General features: G+C 42.9%; 1 protein-coding gene across 4 annotated transcripts in view; it reads right to left on the bottom strand.

The window, feature by feature from the left end:
* Window positions 1–12,190, bottom strand: part of PHF20 (PHD finger protein 20) — a 145,697-nt gene that overhangs the window by 25,292 nt on the left and 108,215 nt on the right. For all 4 annotated transcript variants that reach the window (XM_082746227.1, XM_082746226.1, XM_082746229.1 and 1 more), the window contains 3 exons: window positions 4,992–5,090; window positions 3,163–3,327; window positions 2,005–2,183 (listed from right to left, as the gene is read on the bottom strand). In XM_082746227.1, coding sequence (XP_082602353.1) covers window positions 2,005–2,183; window positions 3,163–3,327; window positions 4,992–5,090 — 443 coding nt within the window. The remainder of the gene's footprint in view (window positions 1–2,004; window positions 2,184–3,162; window positions 3,328–4,991; window positions 5,091–12,190) is intronic.

Below are 12,190 nucleotides of genomic sequence, written 5' to 3'. Positions count from 1 at the left end.
TACGTCTCTTCTACTGATGAGCGGGAAGAGCCCTGCCAGGAAGGGCCTTCATTACTCACCCACTAAAGATTTCTATGGACAAATGAAGATGAAATCAGGCTTCCAAGACCCAGAACTGACTACATGCCCAGAGAGACAGGATAGAAATTAACCATCTTCAACATCCTTTCAAAAACCAAATTAAAAAAAAAAAAAAAAAAAAAAAAAAATTCGACTTAGATAGTTCCAGGTTATAGAAGAGTTTTCAAATTGTAGTCCACTGAGCTTCAGAGGTTCTGCAAATGAGTATCTTTTTAAAAACAAGACTATTTTTAAAAATTAAAAACCAAGGGCGACTGGGTGGCTCAGTGGGTTAAGCCTCTGCCTTCAGCTAAGGTCATGATCTCAGGGTCCTGGGATCGAGCCCCGCATCGGACTCTCTGCTCGGCAGGGAGCCTGCTTCCCTTCCTCTCTCTCTCTCTCTGCCTGCCTCTCTGCCTACTTGTGATCTCTCTCTGTCAAATAAATAAATAAAATCTTTAAAAAAAAAAATTAAGGGGCGCCTGGGTGGCTCAGTGGGTTAAAGCCTCTGCCTTCGGCTCAGGTCATGATCCCAGGGTCCTGGGATTGAGCCCCACATCGGGCTCTCTGCTCGGCAGGGAGCCTGCTTCCCTTCCTCTCTCTCTGCCTGCCTCTCTGCCTACTTGTGATCTCTGTCTGTCAAATAAATAAATAAAATCTTAAAAAAAAAAAAATTAAAACCAAAAATGCACATTCCAATGTTTCCCAAACTTAAACTTAAGACAACACAACCCACCAGTATACATAACTCTGTACTGCTAGGCTAGCTCAGTATTGTGTTACACTTGGAACAAAGCTTTCCCTCCCATCTCCTTAATCAGTGACTACACAGCATGCTGTTTAGGAAAAGTCACCCATACAAATGGCCATGTCTCACAAAAAGGAAAACTACTGAATCACTGAAATGCTTCAAGATGGCAACTGTCACACACAAACCTGACTGCATATCAGATTTCATGGGAAAAAAGCATACCGTTCACATTTCTGGACTCAAAAGTGAAGATGACCTATTATGACCTTTCCAAACTAATGCTTTTAAACTTGTTATACATTTTGTGGCTCTATGAAAGAATCCATTCGGAAACTGCGTTCTGATATTTAAAAGGATTGAAAACCACAGACCTAAGGCTTACTAAAGGTCATAAATACCAGGTATTATTTGAGACCATTTATGTACTCTGAATTCCCAGAGGTTACCATGAAGGCTACTGAAAAACAAAGAAATTTCCAAAGAATCATAATCATGACTTACTTGAACAACTCAGGTTCCCTGGACAGTCCAGGCAGCTGCCAAGACATGCGGGGTATTAATGACAGCCTTTGGAGTCAGCAAGCTAGCAGCCACCTCACTGAAACTGTCATTAAAAGCAAGGAAAGGTCCAGAGGCAAGCAGGTGCTGGCCAGTGATGCTCTCCCCAAGCAGGAAGGGAGGCCTACCCCACAGGCACATCCCAGAGATGGAAATGACAGATACAAGTGTCAGGAAAATAAAGAACAAGAAACAAACAAGTTATGAAACTGGTCTCCATTTCTTAAGGCCATATAGAAATTTTACATCAGAGAGAAAGTAAGGGACCATAGGAAGACTCAACTACCACTCCAGAGATTCGGATCCCTGCTGTTCAACTCCTCACTGTGTGACCACAGGCAAGGCCCTTCCCGTTTGTGGGTCTCAGCTGCCCCAAGCAGAGTGTAAGACTTTCAGACTCAGTGATGTTTCAAGTCCTCTCTCATTCTAATAATAGGCTATTTACACCAGCCTGAGATTCAGAGGAAGCTGAACTATAAAGTAATAAGCTCAGCGTGCTGCTGGTAATAGTGCCTACCTGGCTGGGGCTTCTAACATGACTCTATGTCTGCTGTCCTCAAACTGCAGTCCCTGCAAATTCCTTCCAAGGACCAGTTTAGGTTTCCCTATGCCTGTCTCCTGGAAGCTCTACTTACTTGAATCATGAAGTCATTTTCCTCCTGAACCTCACAGATGCAGCGGACCACTTCAAAATCATAGCGGTCATCCCCATCAAGTTCTTCATCTGGATTGGTGGTCACGTCAACATCTTGACCATACTCCTCATCGCTCCAAAGAAAGCTCTCAGAAGAGGACTCGCTCAAATTATCTTCCTCTGAGAAGAAAGGAAAAACAACAGTCACTATTTTAAATTATAATTACAAAATTTTAAAAAACCTAGAATGTCAAGAGTGGAAGTGACCTTACAGCCCCACTCCTCTATGAACTTTCACAGAGCTGGGAAACAGGACTCCAATCTGTTCCCTGGGCCTGTCATCTAGTAACAGCCCAAATGACGCATGCTGCCTGGTGATGAACTGAATTCCATTCCTCATTTTACTGAGAGTGAAGCCCAAAGTAAGTGGCACCTCAAGGTCACAGATCTCATTGGCAGGGAGGCTACAACGCCCCAGGAACTACACATATCATCATCCTAATGACTCAAAGATGTTTCTCAACCTCATCCCTTCCAGCCAGGACCTGGCTTACTGTCAAATCTACATCCAGAGCCACCTTTAAACTCTGTCAACAGTAGGAAAGGAAGAAGGGGCAGATTCCAGGGATAATCAGAATTAGAATCACTAGATGTTGGTGCCTGCTTAGTTATAATTACAGCTAACATTTACTGATCATTTCCTTTGTACCAGACACTGCTGTAAGTTCTTTCCATATAACTGCTAACTCTTTCCAAATTCACAATCAACCTCTAAACTGCTGGAAAAGAAGCAGCTTCAATGTTGATTCAGATATCCCCAAGCAATCAGGTTAGATGCAGAGTCCATGAATAAGAAATAGAGCAATGAAAAGGGCAGGCATGCGAGAGGATGGGGTATAATGGATTTGGGGGGTTATAGACATACTGGTCTGGACGAACCTAAGAAGCATTCAACTAAAACCAAAGTTGGAGAGAAGAAAAGTTCAGGAAAGGCACAGCTAATTGCCTTTGGTTTATCTGACGCACTTCTTTATTTTGAAAATAAAACAGACTTATACTTGCAGAAGGCCTGGGGAGTAAGTTACAGTGTCAACATAAATCCAGCCTTCTCCAACTATTCTGCTATACAAATGATCAAGTCAGCAGACAGTCTCCTTACCAGATACTTTCACTTTCCCTTTATGGTTTCCAGGTTCTGAGCCATGGAGCTGTGGGCTCATATGGACCCCAGGCTTATTTGAGGACCCGCACCTGGTGACAGCAAATGCCTTAGGTGGAGAAGGTTCCTGAGAGGTATCACTGATCTCCTCACTGCAAGGGCATTCTGGAAGATAGGATCAAAAAGGAACTAGCATGCCCAAATATCATCAGGGCATTCCAGAATCAATCCCACCCAACCAACAACTCCACTGTTCAAACAACTCCTCGGGCAGAGGAGTTGATATTCAACTACAAAGGGGTGTGGAGGACAGATTTCGGGATTAATACTTCTAGATACTTCCAAGAACCTCAAAACCAAAAGCTTCCTCCTCACCATCACCCTTCTCCCTTTTTTCTGATAAGATTGTTTTTCTAAGCCAAAAGATATATTAAGAACAAAAGATGGCAGGGCACCTGAGTGGCTTAGTCATTAAACATCTGCCTTTGGCTCGGGTCATGATCCCAGGGTTCTGGGATCAAGCCCCGCATTGGGCTCCCTGCTTGGCGGGAGGCATACTTTTCTCTCTCCCACTCCCCCTGCTTGTATTCCCTCTCTCACTGTGTCTCTGTCAAATAAATAAATTAAGTTTTAAAAAATCTTTAAAAAAAAAAAATGAATAAAACATGGCAACCCTCTGGCTCCCAAGGTTGAACACTTATTTTCTTAACATCTTTGTAGGAGTTAGACACACACTCTTTGAGAAGTAAATCCTTTATTGAAAGGCTTCAGAGATAATGTGTTTAAGAGTTGTGTGTAGGGCCTGTGGGTGAAGCAGTCAGTTAAGTATTCGACTCTTGCTTTTGGCTCAGGTTGTGATCTTAGGATCACGAGACTGAGCCTCACATTGGGCTCTACACTTAACGCAGAGTCTGCATTAAGAATCTCTGTCCCTCGGGCGCCTGGGTGGTTCAGTGGGTTAAAGCCTCTGTCCTCGGCTCAGGTCATGATCCCAGGGTCCTGGGATCAAGCCCCGCATCAGGCTCTCTGCTCGGCGGGAAGCCTGCTTCCTCCTCTCTCTCTCTCTGCCTGCCTCTCTGCCTACTTGTGATCTCTGTCAAATAAATAAATAAAATCTTTAAAAAAAAAAAAGTCTCTGTCCCTCTCCCTCTGCCCCTACCCTCCAAAGATCTCTCTCTCTCTCTCAAATAAATAAATCTTTAAAAATAAATAAATAAATGTTGGGTGTACAAGGAGTGCCTGACTGGCCCAGTTTGGTGGAGCATGCAACTCTTGATCTTGTGGTCATAAGAGCCCTATACTGGGTGTAGAGATTACCTAAAAGTAAAATCATTAAAAAAAAAAAAAAAAAAAAGAGAGAGAGCTGCGTGTACAAACAAATACAGTCATTCATCTGTATATCTTCTCTTACTATAATGCTTTCACATTACTCTATGACAAGAGTACCATCATACTGGCCAATGCAGCAAGAAAGAAGGCCTTCCTAGATGACAATGTGGCCCAGAAATGCTCAGGATGAATACTCCTCCCCTGCCAAGATCCATGCTAGGTTGATTCCACAAGCTCCCTTAAAGGCTTGCTGGGGGGCGAGGGGTGGGAGGTTGGGGGAACCAGGTGGTGGGTATTAGGGAGGGCACATATTGCATGGAGCACTGGGTGTGGTGCAAAAACAATGAATACTGTTATGCTGAAAAGAAATTTAAAACAACAACAATAAAGGCTTGCTGGCCCCTCGGCTCCTCAGTGCAATCTCAGGGCCAGGAGAGGAAGTAACCCCTCCCCAAACCATGGTAAGAAACCCAAGTGAAACACCCCAGGGGAAAAATTACCAGGTTTGGTTTTCTTTTTCTTTTTCTTTTTCTTCTTTGGCTTCACTCTCACAAACTCTTTGAATTTCTTCTCTTTATTCTTTTCCTTGTCTTTTGCAGCTGGAATTAAAAATAAGTTTAAGTCCTAGCTTTCTAACATCTTGTTTCCAAGAGGGTTATTCTCAAATAAGAATGTCCAATTTGAAGAACTTAAGTGGGCAAAGGGACAGAGTTCTAGATCTGGCTCTGCCTACGAGGTGACCTTCTATCCCCCTCAAGACGCTGGAACCCCTTCTCCGTCATCTAGCCTTTAGACCAATGGTGAGCAAATTCTGGCCCACTGCCTGTTATTTTAAGTTTTATTGAAACACACGATATGCGTTTGTTATATATTGATGATGGCTGCTTTCATGCTTCCACAGCAGAGTTGAAGAGTGAAGATGGAGGCTTTGTGACCCTCAATGCTGAAAATATTTGTCTGGCCTTCTACAGATTAAGTTTGCCAACCCTACTTAGATCACGACTCCTCACTGACTACATACTACAATAACCAGGTGAGATTTTTTTAAAGTGAGTGCCCAGGTTCCACTCACAAAATGCTGATTCATGTAGCTTACAGTGTGACCTGCATATCAAAAAAAAATTTTAATAACTAAAGTACAATTCACATAACATAAAACTACCCATTAAAAAATGAATACTACATACCTTCCAAATACCACAACTTCATTCTCTGCTACTCTTCACTGCAAACTCAAGTCATTGACACTCCCTATCCAAACTTCTCACTTCAGTTTTTCTTAATTCCATTCTAAAAAGCTTCCCACCACCACTTTAAGATTGTTTTCAGTTTTCAAAGTTAACAGTAGCTTCCCCATTGCAAAAATCCTGTTGTTTTGATAAGCAAAATATAGCATTTCAAATACTTGATCAAGCCTAACTCTGCAGGGGTCAAGAAGGGTTTAAGCACACATAGATCCTAGGACCTAACCACTCTAACTCCTAGATATTTACTCAAGAGAAGGGATACTGTGTCCACACAGAGACATGCACATTAACACCCACTGATGCTGTAGTTTTAATCACACAAAGTAAAAAATGCCCAAATGTCCATCAGCAAGTGAATGAATCATTTGTGGTGCATTCACACAAGGGAATACTTTTCAGTGATAACAGTATTAAGTATTAATATGTGCAGCAACCTAAGTGAATCTCAAGTATGCTAAGTGAAAGGAGCCAGATTAAACCCTCGTACATACTGAATGACTCCATTTGTATAAAATTCTAGAAGATAAAAAGTAATCTATAAAAAAAAAAAAAAAAAACAACCACAGTGCCTAATGAGAGGAAGGAAGGAGTGAAAAGAAGGAATTAAAAAAGGGCATGTGGAAGGTCTGGAAGGCAACAGATGTGTTTACTGTCTTGACTGTGTTGCTCTTCAAATTATACAATTTAAATACGGGCAGTTCACTGCACAAACTTCAATAAAGCTATAAAAAAGAAAGGAAAAGAAAAGAAAAGAAAAAGTCCAGTGGTACGTAGGGCATTCACCATGTTGTACAACCTGCTCTACCCAGCTCCAAAACATTCCCATCACTCCTAAGGAAAATTTTTTATTACTAAATGGCTTCTCCCAGGTCCTCAGTCCTTAGTGACCACCATTTCTGCATCATGGCTACAGATGTATCTATTCTGGACATTTCATATAAATGCAATCACACAATATGTGACCTTCTGTGTCTGGCTTCTTTCACTTAGCATGCTTCCAAGGGCATCAAAAACACTCTTCAAGTGATTCTGATGTGGATTCAAGATGATCACAAAGCAGTTATGAGATAAGGTAACAATCAGATTCATCTGATTTTAACTAAGCACTTGTGTGCAAAGAAACCACAAACATCTATCTCACTTAATCCTAACAACAACCTGTGTATATCATTTTCATTTTACAGATAGGGAAACCAAAGCTCAGTGAGGTGAAGGTACCTGCCTGACATCACGCAGATATTTGAAAACAAGCTCTTCAGCACCATGTCAGCGCCACAGCCCAGGCCTCTCTTTCTAATGGGCATCCAGGACCCATCAGAGAGGATAGTGGCCTGCCTTCCATAGCTGTCAAGCTTGGGCTCTACAGACAGAAGTTAATCAATTGGCTAAAGAATACAGGATTTAAGGGTCTCTAAGTTCCCTCCCAGTTAAAGCACTCCACAACTGAGAAAGTTCAACAAACAAGAACTCCAGAAAATACCTTGGTCTAATTTACAAAAATACTCAATTTAAGATTAAGAAACCAAGGTCCAAAGGAATAAGCTGACCTGGCCAAGGTCATACAGTTAATTTGCAAAATACAGTCAAATGCCTCCTGAATTTCATAAAAGCTATCAACAATATTTATTTTCCTCTGACCCTGGGAACAGTCTTCCTCAGATACAAAAACAGAACTCATGAGGCACCTGGGTGGCTCAGCGGGTTAAGTGACCAACTCTTGATTTTGTGGTCATGGAATCAAGCCCTGCATTGGGCTCCACTCTCAGCTCCTAGCCAGCTTGAGGATTTTCTCTCCCTCCCACTCTGCCCCTCCCTCCACTCTCTCGCTCGTTACACACATAGAAAGGAAGAAATAAAACGGTCTTTGTTTGCAGAGACAAGACTGTCTATGTAGAAAATCCCAAAGAACTGACCAAAAACAAAAAACAAAACAAAAAACCTCCTGCTGGAACTAAGAGTGATTATAGCAAGGTTGCAAAGGAACAAGGTTAATATACAAAAGTCCACTGTTTTCCTATATATTAGCAATGAACGACTGGAATTTGAGAACAGTAAATAGGAAGAAGGCCTGCATGTCTCCATTGGAACTCAAATGGGAATTTGGGTGAGGGAGAGAAGATGATGTGGCTAGAAGCGATCGTGGCATCATGTGGGGCCTTGTAAGGAAGTTGGTCTTTATTACGAGCAATTAGGAGGCCACTGGAAGCATCTGAGTAAAGGACTAAAAGAAGGTGATATATTGCCTCACATATCACTTGCTCCTTGCTCAGCAGGGAGCCTGCTTCTCCCTCTGCCTGCCATTCCCTCTGCTTGTGCTCTTACTCACTCTCTGACAAATAAATAAAATCTTAAAAAAAAAAAAAAAAAAACAACTCTCTAAAAAGAAAAGTCGATACATTGTCACACACAAACATACAGAAACTATTGCCCAACCCAGTTTTTTGATTTGTAAACTCGGGTTTTAATGACCTCCAAATTAAAGTGACTATATCCATTAGTTCACTAAAAGGCCAAGAGCATTAACCCATCAGCACAAGTGGCTGCAGAAGAGATCACCTTGGTCCTGGATCCTTGACAGGTCAAGATGTAGGGTATAAACTGCCAAGTACCTGGGCATACCCAGTTATCATCCAAGTATGGGAGGATTTTTTGGGGTCTTTTTTCATTTTACATCTTATAAAACTGTATCACATCCTTTAAGAAACCCAAAAGGCAGTAAGAGAAGAATGGGGCAGTTCATTCCATACAAGGGATTCCTGAAGTCCCCACATTATTCAAAGTCACATAATTCATGACTAACATTTCCATAAAATGAAGACATAATGAACACTTTCATTGGCTTTTGAAATCAAATGGTTAATGAATTTTCTGTTTCTTAGGATTTGCATTAATTCAAATTTTGCAAATAAGACTTTTCAAATCATACAACTTCAAACTGGTAATTTTGCATAACATGCAGCTATAGCTTAACATTGTTACCACGCAACAGAGGAGGAAGTGAAATTCAGAGAAGCTGCAAGATCACGCAGACTGCCGAACAGGAAAGGAGAACTCAGACCTCTGAGAGGACGTGGGCCCTGAGCACAGTCCCTGAAATAGGAACCAGGGCATGGATCTGCTCTGCAGTACAACACCACCACCACCTGGCTTCCTGGCCCTGCAGGTTTCTTTTCTCACCTTGCACCTGCTGGGTGTAGGAGACACCTATCTCCGAGAATCTCTTATACTCCTCCTTCACTGAGCAGCGTGTAATTGAGCAGGATTGACTCCACACTCAGTTGAATCAGTAAGAGTAATCCCATGGCCCCGGTTGCAATCTTAGGTTTAGATAATCTGAGCCTGGCCAACTGGTTCCTAGGACAGGGACTGGAATGGCCTGATATGACCCACAAGTGGGATTCTGGTCCAACATGTATAAAAAGGATATGTTTTTGCTCTCTTATTAGATTTGAATAAAGCAGTATGGAGTCTTAAGTGATACTGGCTACCACCCTATGACCACAAGGTATCCAGCCTGAAAACAGCACTGAGAAGTGAGATGGTTAGACAGTCCTGGAGCTGTCCCTCCCATATACTGCCCCATTATGTGAACCCCTTGACTGTAGAGTCAATTCAAATAGGATTTCCTGTTACTTGTAACTAAAAGCATCCCAAGTCTTGCTGCTGGTCTGAAATAGGGTCACCTTAAGCTTTAAAGAGTTCCCTCCAAAGGCTTTAATTAGAGGAGTAAACAATGAAGATAAAAAGAAGAGCTATTCTAGGAAGCTGTTCTATAGAGGTCTATGGTCTCTGAATGCACAAGAAGAGAGAAAAATCTTCAGAGTCTCACACTGGCTTCCAGCTGAAAACTGTGAAGTCACATGTGGCCTGAGGTGGCAGAGCTCACAGGGACAAATGTCCAGCAGTGACTAAGCTAATGCAGGTGATTCCCTGAGGTACAGGGGTAGACAAGCGGACAATAGGCAGAACTCATTCGGATTACCCATGGACACAGGAAGTCTCCTGCAGGGAAGCACTCCTACTCTCCACTCTAGGACCCAGGGGCGGGCATCCTTCCCTGGAATCCTAAGACCAAACTCACAGCCTAGAGTAAGGGTGTAGACTCTGCAACTAGACTCAAATCGTGGCTCCACCACCTGCTAGATGTACAGATACTGGTTCAAGTTAACCCAACTCATCTGTGTCTTGAGTTTCTAATTTATCAATTGGGCACAACAGTACCCATCTCACAGGCTCTGTTTTGAGAATTAAACAAGACAATACAAGGAAAGACTTGGAACAGTGCCTAGCACATGGCGAGTTCTCAAATGTTAGCTGTTGCTATCTTGCTTGCAATACCCTCTCCAGACAACTGGTCTGCTGTCAGTTTTCTCCTTGGACGGCCTGACCCACACAGTATGAGCCTGACTGCAGAGCTTCTTCTAGATTGCCCAAGCCCGACTGCACAAAGAGCAATTTCCTGCCAAGGCTCTGGATCAGAAAGCAGCCTGTCACCTGAGGAGGGTGAGGCTTTTCTAGGATGGCCACTGTCATCTCTTCAGGCTGTAGGTGCCCATCAGAAGTCCTAGAGCTTTTCTCCCTCTGTACAGCCAGCTCCCTAGTTCCCCACCAGACAACCACCATCTTATGAGAGCAGAAGGACATAAGACTACTGATTCCAGGAGGGAAAGGCACAGAATAACATCACCATCGTCCATGGCAGAACTGCCACGCAGCTGGGACAAGGAGCAACCAGAGCATGCTCTGACCTACATAAAGGGATGGCAAGCAGCTCAAGGGCAGAGTGGAAGTGGGCATGCTCTTGGAGAGATTCTCACTGCCTTACCAGAGCAGGTGATACTCGTGGCTTAACACTACCATTTCACCATGCCTACCTTCCCAGCCTCATCTCCCAGCAGTACCCCCCGCTGGCTCCCACCACAGATCCCACCCAAACACCAGCCCCACAGGGCCCTCCAACCACCCCCTCTTAAATCCTGCATTTTTCTGCCTTAGTTCACATGGCAGAGACTGCTATGCATTCTCCAATACCCATTTCTCCACCTCTTTCATAAGAAAAGAGAACATTTTCCAGTTTCTCCTGAGCAAGGTGAGGCCAGGGACAATATGTTCTGGCCTATGGGCTATGAACAGAAGTGATCTGTGGCACTTCTGGGTTATACCCTTAAAAGAAAGAGACATGCCCTCCCCTTCCCTTCCCAGCAGCAGAAAGACAGGCAAGGTGGTAAGCAATCCTGAACCACGCAAAGGAAAAGTAACAACTAAGCACAATGCAACCATGAGCACTGGACACCATGCTCATGCTTGGACACCACAGATCCACAACAGAGCTACCCCCACAGAGCTAGAGTCAACATTTGTCATTTCCTGACTTGTTCATTTTAGCCATTCTGACTGGTGTGAGGCGGTATCTCATTGTGGTTTTGATTTGTATTTCCCTGATGCCGAGTGATGTTGAGCACTTTTTCCATGTGTCTGTTGTCCACCTGCATGTCTTCTTTGCAGAAATGTCTGTTCATGTCTTCTGCCTGCTTCTTGACTGGATTATTTGTTCTTTGGGTGTTGAGTTTGGTAAGTTCTTTATAGATTTTGAATACTAGCCCTTTATCTGATATGTCATTTGCGAATAACTTCTCCCACTCTGTCAGTTGTCTTTTGGTTTTTTTGACTGTTTCCTTTGCTGTGCAATTAAATTTAATTGTGTAAAATATATTTTCTATTTAGACATGTATGTGCTTGAACATGAACAGAAAATATCTGAAAAAAGTTTGCTAAAACAAAAATAGTCACATCTGCAATGGAGGTGGAAATGCCAAGGGGAGGGAGACCTTTTCCCTTAGCATTCTGTGGTACTGATTTCACAGCAATCATATGTCACTTTTATACTTGGGGGTGGGGAGTACAAAAATTACAGATTCTAAACTTAGAGCCACTGAAATGGAATGTCTGGAAAGCAGGGCCCAAAAAAATCTGTATTTTAACAAGTTATCTAAGGGCACTTGGGTGGTTCAGCTGGATAAGCATCTGCCTTCAGCTCAGGTCCTGATCCCAGACTTCATACTCACCGGGGAGTCTGCTTCTCCTTCTCCCTCTGCATCCCCCAATCCCACCATTCATGTTCACTCTCTCTTTCAAATAAATAAATAAAATTTTTTTTTTTAAAAAAAGGCATCTAGTGTGACTCCCAGGCAGAGGGATTAGCCACTGCTCCAGCTGAGACCTGTGCCAGGTGGTATATGGCGTGAGGGGAAAACTCAGTGATGAGTCCCTCAAGTTCTAGGACATAAGCTTGTCCCCAGAATTAAATATGTATTCAATGGCAAAGAGATATAAACTCACCTAAAAGATACAAAATGGACACGAAAGCCAGTAGGACTGGCCGGTAATAGACACTAACATCCTTTAAGGATGCTACTGATCCCTAAGAAATCAGTGCTTGGCCCTAAATGAAA

Source organism: Mustela nivalis, assembly GCF_964662115.1.
Source record: "Mustela nivalis genome assembly, chromosome: 8".
Lineage (NCBI taxonomy): Eukaryota > Metazoa > Chordata > Mammalia > Carnivora > Mustelidae > Mustela > Mustela nivalis.
The sequence above is the reverse complement of the archived record's forward strand: the minus strand, read 5'-3'. Positions and strand labels throughout refer to the sequence as shown.